This window comes from Colius striatus, chromosome 16, assembly GCF_028858725.1.
Source record: "Colius striatus isolate bColStr4 chromosome 16, bColStr4.1.hap1, whole genome shotgun sequence".
Classification (NCBI taxonomy): Eukaryota; Metazoa; Chordata; class Aves; order Coliiformes; family Coliidae; genus Colius; species Colius striatus.
Window position 1 is genome coordinate 7,652,110 of NC_084774.1, and position 19,614 is coordinate 7,671,723.

Sequence of the window (19,614 nt, forward strand, 5' to 3'; positions counted from 1 at the left end):
CCCCACCCGACGCGACCCGGCAGCGGCCCACGCGAGACACTTGAGCAGCGACAGCGTTTATTAGCCGGCAGCGAGCGCCCAGAGGGCGGCATCTCCGGGGCGGGGGGGGGGGAAGGAGGAGGGGGGCAGGCGCTCCGCTACAGGAGACGCTGGAGGTCCTCGAAGTTGAGCAGGTTGTTGGCTGTCTCAGACCAGGCTGCGTGGGTCGCATCGTCCATCTCAGAGGCGAGGCTGTTGCTGCTGTCCAGAGTGTGGTTGGCACCCCCGATGACTGCGTGGCATTCGGGGCACGTACTCCTCTCCATTGCTCCCCCACAGTCCCCAATCACATAAATATGTCCATTTTTGCACTTGAACCAGTGCCCACGGGGACAGCCAATAGCGCTGACAATCTGCACCCGCTCGGCCTCAGAGAGCCCCAGCCCCGATGCAGGCAAGGCAGTACAGATCCTCTCCAGGTCAGCCTTCACTGCAGCTTCATCCTTCTCTGTGAATTTCTTTGTCCCTTCCAGGATCTCACGGGTGCTGGCAATCGCTGCTGCCAGTGCTGGGGTGATCATTGCACTTGCACCTTTGCATCTTGCCAAGAGATTCAACAGATAGGTCAGTCTCTGCAGCTCAGACTGTAGGTCGGAGAGCTCCTGCACTGTAAAGCTGAGGCGGGGCTTATCCAGCCACTCCTGGACTTCATCCAGACGCTTTCTCAACCCTTTCCTCTCACTCGCATCAATTTTGCTCATAGAATTAGTTAGGTCTGCTACACGTTCATAAAAAGTAAGCTGGTTCTCAATTAGTCCAATACTCTTTGTGGAAAGGTCAGAAGCTTTTAGTTTATCTTCTAGCATGAGGTACTTAAGGGGTAGATTCCTCTGCAGAACAGGATTCCCTGTCAGCGCAGCCTGCAATCGTTGTCGGCAAGATTCAATCTCCCGTGCTGGGCCTTGGATTTTCTCTTTCACCTGTTCTATCTCATCTAGCTGCCTTTTCACAATGGTGCCGTATCTCAAATTCTTTCTGATAGGTGTCTGACAGATAGGGCATACCTTCAGCTTGATGACATCATCATCTTGATCCATATAATGGTCAAGGCCTTGAGACTCAAAGACATGGCCACAGTCTTCAAGCTGTACAAATCGAGCATCTGGGTCATCCTCAAAGCCAAAAAAGATCTGGACGAGTTCCTCACGGTCACAAACAAGGCACTTATTTGGGCAGGGCTCTCCACACAATCCAGTACAAGGATGACCACAGCACAGCAGCTTAGTACAAGGTACATTGCAGCGAGGCCTATTGCATGGTTCAGAGCATAGATTGGTACAGCGGTAGTGCTGGCACCACCACTCACATGGCTCAGCACATGGAAAACAGCGCTCTCCACATTTTTTTTTACATCTACTATGGATACAGCGGTTCTGACATTCCAGCTGACAAGGAGGGCATTCTGTAGTGCAAGGCTGATGACACTTGTGGGAGCAAATCAAGAAACGCTTGCAAGGGCTGTTACAGGGTTTATGAAATCTTCCTTCAAAGCAGGTATGACAGGAACCAGAGCATGTATGACCACACGCCAGTGTGACAGAACACTTAGTCTTACATTCCACAGGCTTCTCGTGGTTCGTCTCCTCAGTGATCCAGCATTTAACTTGCTGGTTGTGGCCACACTTCAGGGTGACTGTAACCAGTTCAGGACACCACTTAGTGCATTCCTGCCCACAGAATTTGTTGCATGTGTGCCCACATTTCAACTTCTTCTGGCAAGGTTCTTGGCAATGAAACTCACTGTCTGGAACGGAGCATGGCACCATCTGCCTGTGGCCACACTTAGAAATGGTTTTCTCTACTATCACCATGCATGATCCACAGGGCTCATAACATAACCGTGGACAACGGTGCCCATCTGCACAAAGCACCTTTTGACAAGGCTTCAGACACTGATACTCTTTGTGCTGTATGTCATATGGGTGACATGCCCTTGTGCAAACATGTCCACAACTCAACCTAAATTCACAGGGACGATTACAGCCTCCTTCTGGGACTTTGCTGAAGTCTGTTGCTGTAGATACCAGTGTCTTGGTTTCAGGGTGGTTTTGACAGCAAAGCACCAATGAGGGGCCAATGTGACCTTTCTCTCGAAGAGTGTGAATGATCTTGCTCCAGAGAGGAACCTTGCCAAGCATTCGCATATTTCCAATACAATAGAGCCCTTTCTTAGCTCTGGATAATGCTACACATATCCGATTAGGGATCTGTAAGAACCCAGTCCTCCCCTCTTTGTTGCTCCGCACGAGTGACAGCAGAATAATATCATTCTCCTCCCCTTGGTACTTATCTACTACATGAACCTTCACACCTGCAAAGGTCTTAGCTGGCATAAGCTTACGCAGACAGAAAAGCTGTCCAGTATAAGTAGTGAGAATAGTGATCTGAGAAGGCAGATAATCCTGACACAAGAAGTATTTGCACAGTTCCACTACGAATTGTGCCTCATGTGGGTTCTGGTGACTTTTTCCTTCGTGGATCTCTTGCTCAGGAAAGTCATGTTCCACAAAGAAAAGATTAGATAAGACTCCCTGAAACAAGAAAAAACATCAGAAAGAGAATTCCCGCTTCTGTCACTGCAGCCTGTTTCCATGTCCTCAAATATCCACTGACAGGAGGACTCTTAAGGAGAAGACTACAGTACACATCTATTGCATACTTAGGTGATTTCATATGATGTTGTGCTCAGCGTATAAAGCTGAGGGAAGGAGGAGGAAGGGAGGGGGACGTTCAGAGTTATGGTGTTTGCCTTCCCAAATAACTGTTACGCATGACAGAGTCCTGCTGTCCTGGAGATGGCTGAACACCTGCCTGCTCATGGGAAGCGGTGAATGAGTTCTTGTTTTGCTTTGCTTGTGTGCAAGGCTCTTGCTTTACCTATTAAACTGTCTTCACATCAACCCAAGAGTTTTCTCACTTTTACTCTTCTGATTCTCTCCCTGATCTCACTGAGAAAGTGAAAGAGGAGCTGTGTGGGGCTTAGCTGCCATCTGGGGTTAACTCACAACAACATATTATGCTTTAAGTCTCTCACTTAAGAATTCTTCCTAGCTTTCGATCTCCTACAATTCTTTTGGTCCCTCTTCTGTTTTTCACTGTTCAGTCATCAGTATTGGATCCATTCCCAGTGTCCACCATCATTAATGTCAGAACTACAAATTCTGTGCCTAATTCTATATCACACATTTCCTTAACTCAGGTATAAATTTCAATAACTAAACTAGATCTAAGAATTTGAAACCCATGAACAAAAAGCGATTGCTGAAAACTCACTTTTATATTCTCATACTTCAGGACAGAGGGATGATTCTCCAGCTCCTGGTATATATGAGGACTGAGAAGCTGGGCAATTTCAGGACGCATGCGGTGCTGAAACACAAAGCAGCATTTTAAGTCTTGAGGAAGGAGGACTATACCTCCCAGTCTATATTCTGTTGTTCCACGGTACTGTTCAGACTGCAGTTGAATACAAGAAAAGGATGACTTTCCAATAAGAGTCAAGAAGGGAGCACTTCCCCTGTGCCCTTGCTGCCACCACCACCAATTACAGGGATGGTAGTAGCAGAGCATCTTCAAGAAAACAATTTGGCACAGTTGTAATAAGAATGCTGGTTTCAGTGCAAATTTAAAAACACTATGCTAGATAACAAAAGCCACCACCTCACCCTAACCACTACATGAGCTCTTCTAGATCATTTTAGTACAATACTAGTGGAGGTAGAATTAACTTCTCCAGGCACCAGGATAGATGATTATAGCAATTTAACAGGAAGCAGCCTGAGAAGACTTGTGCTGGCAGTCTCTAGAATTCTGGAAGTTCCAGATGCTACGATAAGCCACGTTCACTGCACTAAAATATGTGAGAAGCACAGTGCTGCTGACAACATCACTGAATAACTGGAAATAGACTGGAACACTGTTTGTAGCAGTTTGACAGCTCTTACCATTCTTAGAAATTAAAAAGCACATTCTTTTCTGAGAGTAGAAATAGAAATTTAAGTGTACCACAAACTTAAAATAACCCAGATGCAAATGGAGGTTTTTATAGCTCTTCCTCACTTGGTATTTCAGACGGACAAAGGGGAAATTGACTTTCACCAGCCGTTCAAAGAGAGAGACTTCCAGATTGAAGTTCTTGGCCAGGTCATACACGTTTGCACTAGGCTGCAGCTGAAAGAAGGCAAAGGAGGTCCATGTTTTAGCATTTTTCCTATGTATTAATAATACTTTTCACTCATCTTTTTCTGTCATTGGTCCCCTATAGAAAGGCCTGAGACTATTCTTGCAGAAGTGCAGAATATTGAAGTCAGATAGTCATAACTGAAGTGGATCCAAGCACATGTAAAACATGTTAAACTATCAGTTAAACTAAAAGACAAGTCACACAGAGGCTGTACTGTAGAACTACAGGAAACAGGAACTGTGGTATCTGTGGAAGCTGAGGAGCAGCAAGTCTTTGCAACCTTTCACATCTGATGTTTGGTTAAAAGGTTCTAGTGCCTTTGCACAAGAGTTACAGGCATAAATGGATGTTACCTGCTGGTGATCTCCAATGAGGATAAGATGCTGGCAAGCTTTACTCAGGGTAGTAATGGTGTGAGCCTCAAGCACTTCTGCTGCCTCTTCTACAATGACAATTCGTGGCTCTACTTTTTGTAAGATCTGACGGTATTTGGCAGCACCTGAGCAAGGAGAGAAGATAAACCTTAGCAGAAAATAAATTACATGCAGTCACTATGACAAGTTTTCAGGAAGGAGTAGGCTGTGTCCCAGAAAAGGTTAGCATTCTTCCTGAGATCCCCTGTTTTAAGACTCAGCTTTTTGAACTTTAAAACAGCACCATACCAAGGACGTTTTCTATATGACGAGTTATTAGAGTCCTATGCCTGCCTTGGCCATCTCCCAATGCTCTCTTCAGACATATGGACTCAATACATAATCAACACACATAAATAAATCTAAATTTGTCTCTCCAAAGGGTCAAACTACAATGACCTTTACATGATCATCCCCAGAGGTGATGTGGAAACAACAGTGTGGATATTAGCTGTGCTTTGATTCTGTGAATGCTGCTCAAGAGGAAGAGAGCGCAAGAGAAACAGAAACTGCTTATGCATTTCACTGGTAACTTGCACAATCGTCATGTGAGCAAAGGGAGACAGAGATTAAAGAACCTGCAGATTACTGTAGAGCCTGACCCAGACTGTCAAGCAGCACATGATAGTAATCTTTTGGCACAAAGTTCTTTAACCATTACTGGATGCAATGCAATACTGATTTGCTTCCTAACTGCTGTGCACCTGTAGTTGTCATCCCCACAACTTGGGCCTCCTTAAGAATGCAGAGATCTTCCTGCAGCCTCAGTTCTGCTAGCCTTTCTGCTGCTGCTTGATACTGTTGTTCATGCTGCAGAATCCTTCGTCGAATAGATGCTTGATAAGTCTGCAGCCAAAACCTGAGAAAAAAAAAAGTTCCACTGTCACGCACAGCAAGGGAAAGAGGACAGTAATCCAGAAGCTCTAAGTGGATTAAGATCTAAACTTTGTGTGTGTCTTTTGGGCAAGAGTACGTCCCTAATTACTCCCAAATACACACAATGGAGATGAGAGCACTGCCCATGCAATACTGGGAAGGTAAGAACAAGCATGTTCAAATAAGGAGATTAATGGATATGAACAGAAACATTGTGACTTGAAAGAAAGAGTTTGCAAACTAGAAGAGTCCTAGGAAACATTTGCCTGATGGACTCTGCAAAAGAGCTTTGTCACCTGTAAAGCCTCCAGCGGGAGTTCAGGTCAAGTTGCCACAAATCCTGAACAGCCTTGGCCTCTAACTCTGTCATTGCACTCAGTTTATGGAGCTCAACCTTCATCTTCTGTTTCATTTTCTTCCTCTGGGCAGCAGTTATCTGCAGAAAAAATAAAGCTCCCTAATAAGCATTTACAGCACAAAGATTCATCGTATTAGCCATCCCATGTTATCCTTTAAAGTCAAGCAGAGACAGAGCATGCTAGTGCACACAGTTACCTCCCACTGCACAGTCTTCTGTTGTGGTTGGGCTGTTCCTTCTTCCTGGTCCCCCAGCTTCATAGCCAACAGCACGCTGGCTAATTCATTAACAGCTCTGTGTTCTTCCTCCTTCCTTCCCTGAGGTTTTGCTGCCTCTTCATGCTCAATCACTCTGTCAGCTTGAATCAGATCAGCCTCCTCTGCGATCTCGAGAAGCTCCTCTTCTGCTTCACCTTCCCACTCCTCCCTCTCCCTCTGATCACCTGAGAGAGTCACGAATCACATGCTATAAGCCACAGCCACTCCAGCAGAATCACAGTGCAGTCAGATCATTGTGTGGAAATCAGTAAACGATCTTTCCACTACCTTACAACATCATGCATCTTTCAGCATCTGTTAAATAGCAGTGCCTCTTTCCTGGCACACATGCACTACTTCTGCAAACACACCTGTAGAGGATGGGCAAAGTGGGGAGGATGGGGACACAGGACATAACATGCTTCTCTCCTTGTTTGTTTGTTTTTTTTACCTGGATTCTCAGCACCTATATTCTCTGCAGCACTCTGGGTGAAGGCAGTTATGCCAAGGCCCAGCCACTCCAGAATCATTGAGTGTTGTGAAGCACTGTAGTAAAACTCCTCGTCATCCTAATACAAGGAAAGACCAATCAGCCACGTCTGTTGCACTTCAGTCTTAAGATGATGCCAAAGCAGTACCTTGCAGCAGCAGGCAACTAAGTCCCTCAAGAGACTTTCAGAGCTAGAAAGTCTCAGCAGCCTCACATCTCCAGAAAGAGCATCCCTCCTCTCCGTAAGTTTAAGAGGCTTTCACTTAGACACTTGTATTTTGTACTCTACATTTTAAAGAAACCCAATTTAAAGCCCCTGCCTGCCCCACTCAGACCAGACTACTGTCACTTGGCACAGCTTGCTGTTCACTCCCTTAATTTCCAAGTAGCCAAGTGATGCCTAGAAAGAAGTGTGCTTGAGGAACCTCAGACTGAAAAAGGGTAGTAAGGATACACTGAGACTACTTGACACAGAAGAAAGGGACATCTCTTACCAGACCGCTCATGAGACTGTTCCAGTGCTGAGATGAAATGCATGCTTCCAAGTGGCGCTCGTGCAGAACTCCATATGTTGTGCACTCTAAGTGCTTTGCTCCTTCATGGAGCTCTCGCTCAGCCTGCTTCATCTCACTAGTTATCTACCCATAACAAATAGAAAAGAGGCATCAGCATACTCAGAAAAACAAGGTTCAGAAACAGCAGGCCAAGAAACCAATAATGTGTACAAGGACAGAAAAATGAAGAGGCTAACTTCAGTGTAAGACAAGGTGAAAGAACACATGAACCCTTCACGTACGTTCACATAGGCTCTGCGGAGATGCATTGGCAGGTTGTATCGGAATGTACATTTCTTCCTCAGTTCCCTCAAGGTGAATTGTTTTAGGACCTCACTGCTACTTCTACCCCCAATACGCACCATCCCATGTTTTTGGGACGTGTATATTCCTGGGAACGAAACAGAAATATAAGTAAAAAAGCAGCCATCTCTGTTTTCTGCAGTAGGACAAGGGGCAGGGAGAACACCCTCTGTCTGCAAATGCTACACTGGATTGGTGTGAGTGAAGTTTTCTCACTGTGTATCAATGGAGCTAGAGTCACTATAAAAAAAGACAGAAAGCAGGTCATCATGCCAGAAGACAGTCAGATTAAGAGTTATAGCATAATTTCTACCTGACCACCCGTCATACTTGTCAGGTACTCTTACCTTCTAAGAACTGGTCCAGTGCATGGTTAGTGTAGCAAACTATAAGGATAGGAGACTTCTGGACAGTGCTTTGCCACACGTGCTTATTAGTCAAGAGAGCCTGAACAATCTTCAAACCCACATAAGTCTTCCCTGCAAAACAAGCTCAGAATCAGAAAAGAGTAATCCATCCTCTATGGAGTGCCTAAAAACACAGGAATTGGCAAAAACAGATACAAGACTTCTTTCTAGGCTGAAAAATCTGGTGTGTGCCAAGATAGATGATCCCAGAGGTAACTAGTTTACAAAATGTAAACAAAGTACCATGACACCGTTTTTCTGTCCTGTAGTTGAACAAGCCTATGCTCTGCAAGGCTGTTGTATTTTGGTTAATATACTGGACTTGGACCCAGGAGCTTCCTCTGACACTGCATCCCCCACCTCATTCTGATACAGGCTTCATACATGATATTTGTCTGCACATGTAACATTCACATACTAGTGGAATACAAGCAGCGATGCTTGTTGAATTCAGCCATTTAGAAAACATTTTAAACAATTAAAAGTAGTATTTTTTTTCACACAGAGGACCATAGCTGAACACTTCTGACATTGTAACACACTATGAAGACAAATAGAACTATTGTACAGCAAAAGCTACTATCATATCAAAGATGAATGATTTTTCACTGTAATGGACAAGCACAGCTAACAGTGAAGTTGGTGTCTACTTGCAATGAGGTCAGCAATGCACAAGATCAGATACGGGCATCTGAGGATATTTTAATGTTCTCCACAGTGCACATTAATTGGACTACTCAAGCATCAATTATGCATGGGACTAAAGTTTGGGAGACAGTACAGCTGTTTTTTTCTCTAATGTCCCAAAACAGGGGAATCAAGAACTCCTTAGATGACTGACAGAGATTTAAATAAAATGTTTCTCACCAGTCCCAGGAGGTCCTTGGATAATAGCCAACTCCTTGGTGAGTGCAAGGCTCAATGCCTGTAACTGAGATTCATCTAATCTCAAGTCTTCCATTGAAAGCCACTGCTTGGGATCTAAAACATTGACCCTTCTCAAACCATCTGGGTACGTCTCTTCATCCGATAAGGAATCTCCCATCAAGGGTGCAAAGTTGTAGACAGTATCCATTGTCAGGTATGTTGGCTTCTCCACCTGTGTATCACATTCCACAATGTACTTCTGGAATGGGATATCTTCTTCCTGGATTTCCTGTAATCCTTCCAACACATGCCGATAGGCCTCAAAGTAGGCAGTTGTCTCTACCATGAGGAAGGAATCTGAAGGCTGAACCTCTGCTAGCAGTGCCTGACTCTGTGCATTAAAACATAGCTGCACAATCCCACAGGCAAGATCTGCATTATCACGGTTAGAAACAGTGGCAAAAAGGCATGTTTCAAAGTGATCTTTGGACACACAGACCAGGGATCCATAAAGCAATCGTTTGGAATTCTGCCATCGTACAAATTTCAATGGTTTCATGTCAAACTGGACCTTGTAAACAATACCAGTTGGGGAACAGAGAGGGGTAATAATCCGTGTGTCAAAGTAGATCCTGATATCATCGAATTTTTTCTTTCTCAGACCTTTGTCCTCAAAGCTCTGCAAAAGCTCCAAGATACCTTCCCTTAAAGGCCTTACAAAGTCTTCTCTCAAAAGCCGGAAATGGGTGTCAAGATAAATGCTGGTGCTCTCATATCTTCCAGAAACAATATTGGGACGTAGAAAAGGTTTCTCATCATGGTGTACCTCATTATATGTTGGAAAGATGGTCATTGTACGATAGGTTTCCTCTTGACCATCAGTCTGAGGCTGCATAAGAGTGTAGTTATCAGCCCTTAGTGTGCCCTCACGTCTCTTCTCCTGCAGATGTTGCACAAGCATCTGGACTTTACTTAGACTCCTCTCTGTTTCTTCTGTGATGTCCACACCAGAAGCTCTCAGAGCATTTATGGATGCTGGTAAGACTGTCAAGAGTATGGAGATTTTCTGCACAGAGCTGGATGGGAAAATACTGATGAGATCCTGAAGAAGTAAAATGATGTTGCTAATATGCACAGGATACTGATGACGTACAGCAGGGACTGCTTCTGTTACCATGTCAGACACATACTGTGGCAGACAGATCTTGAGAAAGTTAGACTCCTTCACCACTCCAAGAATCTGTTGGACACTCTGTCTATCCATTCGAGAGCTGCAGGCTTTTCGAAGCACCTGGCAAACGAGCTGAAGGAAACTGGGTTTCATAGTTGTTTGGGAAAGGAGATCCTTCAAACCTGAACTGGAAGCAAGTGTGATGACAACTTCTGAAGGGTCTTTCTGGAGGAGACTTTCCAGGAACTTATAGCCAATCCTTTTTACTTGCTGAGGCTGCTCACTGAGCTGGGCACCACCTGGGGTAGCGTTCTGGTGGAAATGAGGATTTTCCCAAGGCTTCGTTCCCCTTCCCCTACCTTCATTTTCCTGATCATTCCTTAGCCCTCTATCCCTCTCATGTGCTTGCCCACCTTGATACCTCCTTCCTCTACTTTCATTTTCTTGCTCATTCCAGGGTCCTCTATCCCTTCCATGTGCTTGTCCACCTTGATACCTCCTTCCTCTACCTTCACTTTCTTGCTCATTCCAGAGTCCTCTATCCCTTGCATGTGCTTGTCCACCTTGATATCTCCTTCCTCTGCCTTCATTTTCTTGCTCATTCCAGGGTCCTCTGGCCCTCTCAGGTGCTTGTCCACTCTGATACCTCCTTTCCCCACTTTCATTTCCTTGCTCACTAAAGGGTCCTCTGACCCTCTCATGTGCTTGTCCACTCTGATACCTCCTTTCCCCACTTTCATTTCCTTGCTCACTGAACGGTCCTCTGACCCGCTCATGTGCTTGTCCATCTTGATGTCTCATTCTCCTTCCATCATTCTCTTGTTCATTCCAGTGCCCCGTGGCTCCGCTGTTGGCCTGCCCACCTTGGATTCTTGGTTTATTCTTGCTTGATTGAGGAACTCTCCAAACCCAGCCATCACCTCTCTCCTCTCTTTGCCCAGGTGCAAAAGGATAATGACTGGCTTGAGGATTTTCCCCTAACCGAGCTCGCTGGCCTGACACATTATTTGTTCTATTTCTGCCTCTTTGTATAAAGCCAGTATCCCAATGATCTCCATGCCCTTAAAAAAAAAACAAAACCCAAAAAACTCCTTAATTATAAATCATTCACATTAACCTGCCTCCCAATAGAAAAGCATGAACACTTTGGCCTAATAGAATATTTTTGACATTTGGCATCAAAACCAACATCATATTTGCATTCAAACTTTTAAATTGGTGTTTCTTTTGTGCCCCTTTTTCTAATTGCTAAAAAAGAATACGATGCTTAGAGTTCACTTAAGTAGTTAAGACATGGAGAGGGGAAGACACTAAAAATATAAGCTCTTTTCCACAAAACAGAAAGCACAATTTTAATAAAGGCCAAAGATGAAGTTTCCTGCGCAGGGCAGGATTTCCAGCCATTATCCAAATAATGACAAAGGCAGCAGCAGCTAACTTCAACTTTATATAACACATAGAACATAGACCTTCTAGACAAAGTCTGCCCTCTCAGAGTAGCAGGTAGCATAGACCTTATAGTTTTTGTCACCCTCCCTGTAGAACACTTACAGAAGCACAGCATACTATCAGAAACAGCAGACTGCTGCAGTGCCTCATCACCCAGGCAAATTAACCAAATACTGAAATTTGAGCTCGAGAGGAAGTTTCACTATATCTAGTCAAAGGTTTCCCCTGTACGAGCACCATCCCCCAGGCCTCCCACAGCCTTCCCCCTGCATTCACTGGACATCCCTCACCTCTGCCTCCAGCTCGGGGCTGCCGGGACCAAGGCTCCTGCCCGGCACCCTCCATCGTTCAGACTGCTCTGCGGGGTTCGGGTGTCTCCGGGCTCAAGGGCACCGCTCAGCACCGAGGACTGCGCCGCTCCTACACAAAAACACAGCCGCCGTCGTGCTCGGCGCTGCTGCGCTCCTCATACGGCCCGGGAGCCGCCGGGCTTGTGCCGCCTCCGACGAAAGTTCCACTTTCCAGTTCCCAGCAAGCACCGCCCTTCCCCGGCCCCGAGCCGCTCTCACCCTCCCCCGTCCTGCTCCCAGCGCCGCCCGCCCCGCTCCCCGTACCGATCAGCACCGGCGGGCAGCATACGGAGCTTTTCCTTTGTCCGGTACCCGCGGCCCCCCCAGGGAAAGTGCAGCCAGCGCCCTACACCGCTCAAGCAGCAGCCGCCGGCGCCGCTGCCTCCCCCGTCCCCGGCGCCGTCCCCGCTCGGCGCCGCCGCTTTCGGTTTCCTTTCCTCGCGCCGCGGGGCAGCGCCGTCCCCGCCGCGGGCGCGCGCCCGGCCCGCCCGTGCACGCGCGGCCGCCGGCTCACGTGGTGCGCGGTTCCGGGGCAGAGCTGCGGCCATGCTGCGGAGCCTGGGGCTGGTGGGCACGATCGCAGAGGCGGACGTGGGTCCCGAGGACCCCGAGTCTGAGGGCTCCGAGGATGAGGAGGTGGGACTGGCTAGGATCCGCTGCCTGGGTCGTACGCGTGCCGGGCCGGGCCGGTGCGGGGGCCGGGCCGAGTTGGATCGGTTGCACGGGGCCGGGATGGGTTGTGCGGGCTGGGGCCGGGACTGGGATCGGTGCGGTTCGCTTCGGCCGTTTTGCAGTCGTTGCTCTTTGGCGTTACCACAGGAGCTGCGCCGGACGCCGGGGTCCAGACGCCGGGGCCCCACAAGCGGGGACTTTAGTGCCACGTTCAGCTTCGGCGAGGCGGAGGCCGGCGGGGAAGGCACCTGGGCAGCGGCACTGCGCCAGCTCCGTGACAAGGTGAGGCCTGGGGCCAGGACGGGCTGCAGTACCCCACGCTGTCCCGGACTCTCCTTACATCTGTTCTTTTGTGATTTCCTGCCTAGAGAGCAGCTACGACGTTGGATGAGAAGATTGAGAAAGTGAGACAGAAAAGGAAGTTCCAGGTCAGACGCTTTCTCTCTCATTACTGAAAGATTGGTATGGGCTTGGCTTTCGACTGTGTTCTTTCCAGGGGCACAGACTCTGAAAGCCTCGCTAGGTGCAGTGTTCAAGCTGCAGCTCATCGCCTCAACTGAACTTGCAGCCACACCTGATGTATTGCTGACCTGATGAGAATGTAGAACTGTTATGCTTAGGTTTATTCAAAACTATGAATGTATGACAGGACTCATAAAAACAAAAGGTCACAAAGGGTTAAAGTTTCTTTTTAAAGTTTCATTACTGTTTCTTTTTATAACTGTCCTTAAAAACTTTAGGAAAGAGAAGCTAAACAAGCAGAAGTGAGAGATACAGATACAGAGACTGCAGATAATCACACCAAAAAGAGCGAGCATGAGGATTTCATTAAGGATGAGGAAGATGTGGAGTCTCAGTGTTCATTGGATGATGAAACGATCTTCACAAAAGCAGGTATTAGCAGTACTTAGAGGGATAGTCTCTAAGAACAATCTGTCAAACTGCTGGCTCACTGGAGAAAAGTGGGTAGTGAAACCTTGATAGGAGCGGGCAAGAACTTATTTTTTGTTGTCTTCCCTCAGCAACATTCCTTCTGATTTTGTTTAAAGATAATTTGGATGGTAGCCATAGAGCTTTAATTAAGCTCATCCCCGAGGAAGGATGTTTGCTTGGAATTTTGCTCAGTTGCATGGCTGTATTTGTTTCTGAGGCTTCTCCCTCAATAGCTCGTTCAGAGCAAAAAGTATGAGACGTATGTTGTTATGTGTTTAGCTATGCTTTTTAGTTCCTGTCATGTTTCTCTTCTGTTGCAGATACGGTCAAAGTGAAGGAAAGGAGGAAATCAAAAAAGAGAGAAACGGTGAGTGTTGGACAGAATGATCCTAGATCATTTTCCATCATTTCTTCTGGAGGAATTTGACTGGCACAGGCTGCCAAGGGAACTGGTGGATTCACTGTCCTTGGAGATATTTAAAAGCTGTGTAGGTGAGGTGCTGAGGAACATGGTTTAGTGGTGGGGTCGTCAGTCTTAGATTAATGGTTGCATTTGATGATCTTAAGGGACTTTTCAAACTGAAACGAGTCCATGACTTTGGTTGACAAACTGTAGCTCAACAAACAGACCAGAGCCCTTTGATAACAATGTGTTGCTGCCCATGTTGTTCCAATTTTGTTGTTGTTTCTGTTTCCAGGAAGCGGAGGGCTTTTTTGAAGATGCTTCTCAATATGATGATAACTTGTCATTCCAGGACATGAATCTTTCACGACCTTTGCTAAAGGTATTCACTTAGTTTAGTTACTGCTACTGCCTCCTCTCCATCAATGAGGACTGACGAATTCCTTTTCTCTTTGCAACCTCTTTGAAAGCACTATTATGTGGGACCTAGCGTCACAGTCCGGTAGGAGCTGTTCTTCCCAAGTAGTGGAAACCATTCTTTGGTTCACAATGTGTCAACAGTATCTTGAGTCCGACTTGTCATAAAATCATAGAATGCCTGAGGTTTGAAAGGATCACTGGAGGTCATCTTGTCCAACCAACATCCTGGACTGTCCAGAAGGCTTTTTGATATCTCCAGTGATAGAGACTCTGCAGCCTCTCTGGGTAACCTGTGCCAGTGCTCAGTCACCCTCACAGTGGAAGTGTTTCCTAGTGTTCAGAGGGAACCTCCCGTGTTTCAGTTTGTGTCCATCGCCTCTGGTCCTGTCACTGGGGACCACTGAAAAGAGCCTGGCTTTGTCCTCTTTTCACCTTCCCTTCAGGTATTTATGTACATGGATAAGATCCTCCCCAAGTCTTCTGTGGGCTGAACAGTCTCACTCTGTCAACCTTTCCTGATGTGTGAAATGCTTTATTCCCTTCATAATATTTGTGGCCCTTTGCTGGATACTCTCTAGTATGTCCATGTCTCTCCTGTACTCGAGACCCCAGAACTGGGCACAGTAGTCCAGTTGTGGCCATGCTAGACACAAAGTTTAATTTCTCTGTCTCCTTTGTAGGCAATCACAGCTCTTGGCTTCAAGCAACCAACCCCAATTCAGAAGGCTTGTATCCCTGTGGGTCTTCTGGGAAAGGATATTTGTGCCTGTGCTGCCACTGGGACAGGTAGGGCATTGATCAGGTCACAAGAAACATGCAGAATTATCTATCCATAATAACTGGTAATTCTTAATTTTCTTCTTTAGGTAAAACAGCTGCTTTCATCTTGCCTGTCCTTGAGCGCCTGATTTACAAACCTCGTCAGGCTCCAATAACACGGGTATTGGTTCTAGTGCCAACACGAGAACTGGGTATTCAGGTGCACTCTGTCACGAAACAGCTGGCACAGTTCAGCAGTGTCACAACTTGCCTTGCTGTAGGTGAGTGTTAAGTTGCTTTTGTGAACTATACTGCTTATTGTAAACTGTACACAAGTGGGACGGCTGCGTTATGGAGGCTGTCATGGTTATGCAGGCATGCTTCTAGTAGGTGTGCTGTAGTTCAAAAATGTCTTTCCATACTTATTGCTGGTCACACTGTATTAATTTGAGTTGTTTCTCCTTCCTCAAGCAGTTTGCATCCATGTACCCTGCTGCAACCTGCTCAGGGGGTCATCAGTGCATATTTGCTGTTTTTCAGGTGGCCTGGATGTGAAGACTCAGGAAGCAGCTCTGCGCTCTGGGCCAGACATTCTTATTGCCACTCCTGGGCGACTGATCGATCATCTCCACAACTGCCCTTCTTTCCACTTGAGCAGTGTTGAGGTGCTAATTTTGGATGAAGCAGACAGGTAGGCTAAGCAGGACAGCAGTGAAAAATGGTAGTTTTCTGCTTTCCTTTTTGCAGGCTATAGGGCAGTCTTTGTTGCCCTGCCTTAAGTAATGTTTCTAAGCTTAGAACCAGATGAAGCTGTCTTACCTTTCTGTTTTTCTCCTGTGTAGGATGCTGGATGAATACTTTGAGGAACAGATGAAGGAAATAATCAGGCTGTGCTCCAACCACCGTCAGACAATGCTTTTCTCTGCCACAATGACAGAGGAGGTAAGACAGGCTGCTGAGAAGCATATTGTCATGGTTTAAGTCCAGTGAGGCACAGAACACCATGTGGCTGCTCACTCAATCCCCACTCCTTCCCCTGATGAGTCTTCATGGACCCCTTCAAGTGTGGATCCTGTCCATGGCCAAGAGTCTTCCAGATACACAGTGCTCCAATTCTGCCTTCCCACAGAGTTACAGACCCTCCAGGCACAGCCACTCCCTCTGGCCTGGGGTCCATAAACTGCAGCAGATCTCAGCTCTACTGTTACCCACTGTGGGCTACGGGGGCACAGCCCCCATCTCACTGCAGGGTGCAGGGGAGTCTCTGCACCAGCACACTTCCTCCCTTTCTTCCTTATTGATTTTGGGATCTGCATGGTCAATTCCCTCTCATCTCATTCCTTCCATGCATGTCCTGCTGCAGATTTCCCCTTAAATACTGATCGCAGAGGTGCCCAGTTGGCCTAGCCTGGGCCAGAGTTGGGTCTGACTTAGAGATGGAGGACATTTGGAGCAACTTCTTACAGGGGCCACCACTGCAGCCCCTTTGCCCATTACAAAAGAAACCACCTCCATACAACTCCAACACACATATTGAGGCAGAAAGTTTAATAGAAGCTTGCCTAGTTATTTTACCAGAGATGTGGACTTTTTTTCTTAAATTTGTTCTGGTAGGTTAAAGATTTGGCTTCTGTTTCCCTAAAAAATCCCACCCGAATTTTTGTGAACAGCAACACAGATGTTGCCCCTTTCCTGCGTCAGGAATTTATCCGTATCAGACCCAACCGAGAGGGGGACCGTGAGGCCATTGTGTCAGGTTAGTGATGAGCAAAGAAAAGCTGGAATTGGGAGGTGACTATGAAGCAGGATCCTGAGAGGCCTTTCTTTCAGCTCTACTGACACGAACCTTCCCGGATCATGTGATGCTTTTCACACAAACCAAGAAGCAAGCTCACCGTATGCACATTCTGCTTGGGCTGATGGGTCTGCGAGTTGGGGAGCTTCACGGGAACCTCTCTCAGGCACAGCGTCTAGAAGCTCTCAGGTATTAGGCTTAGTTGGCAGTCACAAGCAAAAAGAAATTAGGAGTTGAAAGTTTCAGGGCAGAAGTGCATTGCTGTATTCATTGCTAATGTTTTTGCTGTCTCTACTCAGGCGCTTTAAGGATGAGCAGATCGATATTCTGGTAGCCACAGATGTGGCTGCACGTGGACTCGATATTGAAGGTGTTAAAACAGTGAGTATTTGCATGAGTATTTTTCTTTGCATGTTTTTTTTTTTGCACGTATTTTTCGTGAGTCCTTTAACATTTCCCTACTAACACTGTTTTCTGTTACAGGTAATCAATTTTACCATGCCTAACACCATCAAACACTATGTTCATCGAGTGGGTCGAACAGCCAGAGCAGGCAGGGCTGGTCGGTCAGTTTCACTTGTGGGTGAAGAGGAGCGCAAGATGCTGAAGGATATCGTGAAGACGGCCAAAACAGCAGTGAAAGCCAGAATTCTTCCCCAAGGTATGTATTTCACTGAGGTAAAAAGCAGGAGAGCAGTATGCAGGGTACAGATGGACACTAAAAGAGGTGCTCAAAAATAAGATGGACTTTACAGGAGCTGCTTCTGATGTTCACACTATTGTTTTCAGATGTCATACTAAAATTTCGAGACAAGATTGAGAATCTAGAGAAAGATGTGTACGCAGTTTTGTGCTTGGAGCGTGAGGAACGTGAGATGCAGCAGTCAGAGGCCCAGGTAAATGGGATTTTTAGATTTTTTTAACCTTAGTTTTTTGGGGGATCTGGAGTAGACATGGTGTGCAGTTACCACTTAACCTTACTTAACCTGCACACTTTAGAAAGGGAGGAAAGATATTTAGTCAACATGAGCTCACTTTTTGACTAAATTATCTCAGATTAATAGGGCAAAGAAGCAATTGGAGACAGGAAAACACGAGACTGTGGGTGAGGGTATGGAACGGAGCTGGTTCCAGACCCGTGAGGAGAGGAAGAAAGAGAAATGTGAGTCAACACCACTACCATGTTAATTCCATAGTTGCAACTGGGCTCTGCTCTATACTTAAGGAGGTTCTTCATTCTGTTTCTCTCTCCAGTGGCTAAAGCCCTGCAGGAGTTTGATCTAGCATTGCGAGGCAAGAAGAAAAGGAAGAAATTTATGCAGGACAGACAGAAGAAAGAGCAAATGACGGTGAGTACTTTTGTGGACAAGTGGACTACCCTGGTTTTCCCCTAGCAAAAGCTCACACCACTGTAAACTTGTATTTTAACACCTTTCAGCCAGAAGAGCGGTCACAGTTTGAAATCTTGAAATCTCAAATGTATGCTGAGCGGCTGGCTAAAAGGAATCGCCGAGCAAAGCGAGCCAGAGCTTTGCCAGAAGAGGAACCAACAGCAGCACCAGCAGGTATGCTGGTTATGTTAGGTTATGTCACCTAACCTGTTACAAATAGGTAAACTAAACTACTTTTTATAGAAGGAGGCATGGACCTATGAAGGAAAGCCACCCATGCTGGCCAGGGTGCAGTCACTGCTTTTCTTGATGTTTAGGCTAATTGTCGTGGTCAAGGCTACTGGACTCTAGTCATCAAGCTGATGCTGTGACTTTCTTGTTACAGTGTTCTGACTCTTCTCTGTTTTAGGTCCCAAGCGGAAGAAGTTGTCTGTGTTTGATGAAGAGCTTACCAACACGAGTAGGAAGGCCCTGAAGCAGTACCGTGCTGGGTAATGTCTGAGCAGTGGAACCTCACTCCAGCCTGCAGGAGGGGGGATTTTCATTTTTTACAATTATTTATATTTCCATCTCTGGATTTTCTCAGGGATACTTTGGTATTGGGAGGGAAAAGGTGGGCAGAGCAGAGAAGGGATTCTTGCGAGTAGCTGTGCCATTGACATACTTCTGTGTTTTTTGTCTTCCCTCCCCCCACTCTCCTTTCTCTTAAAAGCCCGTCATTTGAAGATCGAAAGCGCATGGGCATGGCCCAACACAGGAAAGGAGGAAACTTCAAATCCAAGTCCAGGTAGAGGTAGCACTTCCTTACTCGAGGGGGTTTTTTTTCCTGCTTTCTCTTATGATTTGCTAAAAGGCTTTTTGGTTCTGCAGTAGCTTACCTTGCTACTGCAGGTCTTATGCTACTGGCAACAACGTATACTGCCTTTAATAGTGTGGTCCTAGGCTTCTACTTGAGAGAGCATTGCCTAGAAGAGGCTCAGTGCTGTTTCTTAGCAGTGGGAGTTGGACTGGTGGAGTGTCATTTCACGTATCTTCTCTTTCAGGTACAAGAGAAAGTAAGAACTGTTGGTAATTACTAAATAGGTAATTTCAGACAGCTTCCCCAAGGGCCCGGATTTCTCTGTACTGCAAGGATACAACTTCAGTAAAATTATTTTCTTCAAGTTCTGGACTTGCTTTGGGATGTTTGTTACTATGTGATTGAAGACTCTTTGAGAACATCTTTGGCAGCCCATGCAATAAAAGTGGTGAATTTTTCCTCAATGTTTGCTGTGTTTCATAGGGGAGGTCCTGTCACTGAAAGCTGGGATATGTTAAATCTAGGAGATGCAAGTTAATCCATGCAAGTTTTCTTTAAAAAAACTGCAAAATGCTTATTGCTTTGTTCATGTACTTCGGTGACCTCGATTAGGATGGCTGAAAAGGATTTCTGTGGTTGAGAGCCTATTTCTAAAATAGGGAAAACTTTTTCAGGCTACCTGCCCTGACAATGTCTTCAGAGGTCACAGCACTTAAAACAGATGT

General features: G+C 46.2%; 2 protein-coding genes across 2 annotated transcripts; one reads left to right on the forward strand and one right to left on the reverse strand.

The window, feature by feature from the left end:
* Positions 1-40: 40 nt before the first annotated feature.
* ZNFX1 (zinc finger NFX1-type containing 1) lies at positions 41-12,183 on the reverse strand. The gene is made up of 14 exons (XM_062009184.1): positions 11,982-12,183; positions 11,658-11,787; positions 8,748-10,979; positions 7,821-7,952; positions 7,413-7,561; positions 7,111-7,254; positions 6,578-6,695; positions 6,067-6,311; positions 5,808-5,947; positions 5,340-5,494; positions 4,576-4,721; positions 4,099-4,209; positions 3,313-3,408; positions 41-2,570 (listed from the first exon to the last, which is right to left on the reverse strand). The coding sequence occupies exons 2-14, from the start codon at positions 11,710-11,712 to the stop codon at positions 138-140; spliced, it is 6,156 nt and encodes a 2,051-aa protein (XP_061865168.1). The 5' UTR covers positions 11,713-11,787; positions 11,982-12,183; the 3' UTR covers positions 41-137.
* A 40-nt stretch (positions 12,184-12,223) lies between these two features.
* DDX27 (DEAD-box helicase 27) lies at positions 12,224-19,347 on the forward strand. The gene is made up of 21 exons (XM_062009185.1): positions 12,224-12,353; positions 12,537-12,671; positions 12,758-12,817; positions 13,130-13,283; positions 13,643-13,689; positions 14,021-14,107; positions 14,826-14,931; positions 15,012-15,185; positions 15,445-15,595; positions 15,747-15,846; positions 16,519-16,660; positions 16,735-16,888; positions 16,999-17,080; positions 17,183-17,360; positions 17,489-17,595; positions 17,756-17,861; positions 17,954-18,048; positions 18,138-18,264; positions 18,500-18,581; positions 18,803-18,877; positions 19,134-19,347. Exons 1-21 carry the CDS (start codon positions 12,264-12,266, stop codon positions 19,147-19,149), a joined length of 2,268 nt encoding a protein of 755 aa, XP_061865169.1. The 5' UTR covers positions 12,224-12,263; the 3' UTR covers positions 19,150-19,347.
* The last annotated feature ends 267 nt before the right edge of the window (positions 19,348-19,614 follow it).

Excerpts from the sequence above, each read along its gene's own strand:
- DDX27 (XM_062009185.1), top strand. The coding sequence starts at position 12,264 with ATGCTGCGGAGCCTGGGGCTGGTGGGCACGATCGCAGAGGCGGACGTG. Across the intron at positions 14,108-14,825 it reads TTTCACGACCTTTGCTAAAG|GCAATCACAGCTCTTGGCTT; the intron begins GTATTCACTTAG and ends TCTCCTTTGTAG. Across the intron at positions 14,932-15,011 it reads CTGTGCTGCCACTGGGACAG|GTAAAACAGCTGCTTTCATC; the intron begins GTAGGGCATTGA and ends TTTCTTCTTTAG.
- ZNFX1 (XM_062009184.1), bottom strand. The coding sequence starts at position 11,712 with ATGGAGGGTGCCGGGCAGGAGCCTTGGTCCCGGCAGCCCCGAGCTGGA. Across the intron at positions 7,255-7,412 it reads TCCGCAGAGCCTATGTGAAC|ATAACTAGTGAGATGAAGCA; the intron begins GTACGTGAAGGG and ends TGTTATGGGTAG. Across the intron at positions 2,571-3,312 it reads TGAAGTATGAGAATATAAAA|GGAGTCTTATCTAATCTTTT; the intron begins GTGAGTTTTCAG and ends TTCTTGTTTCAG.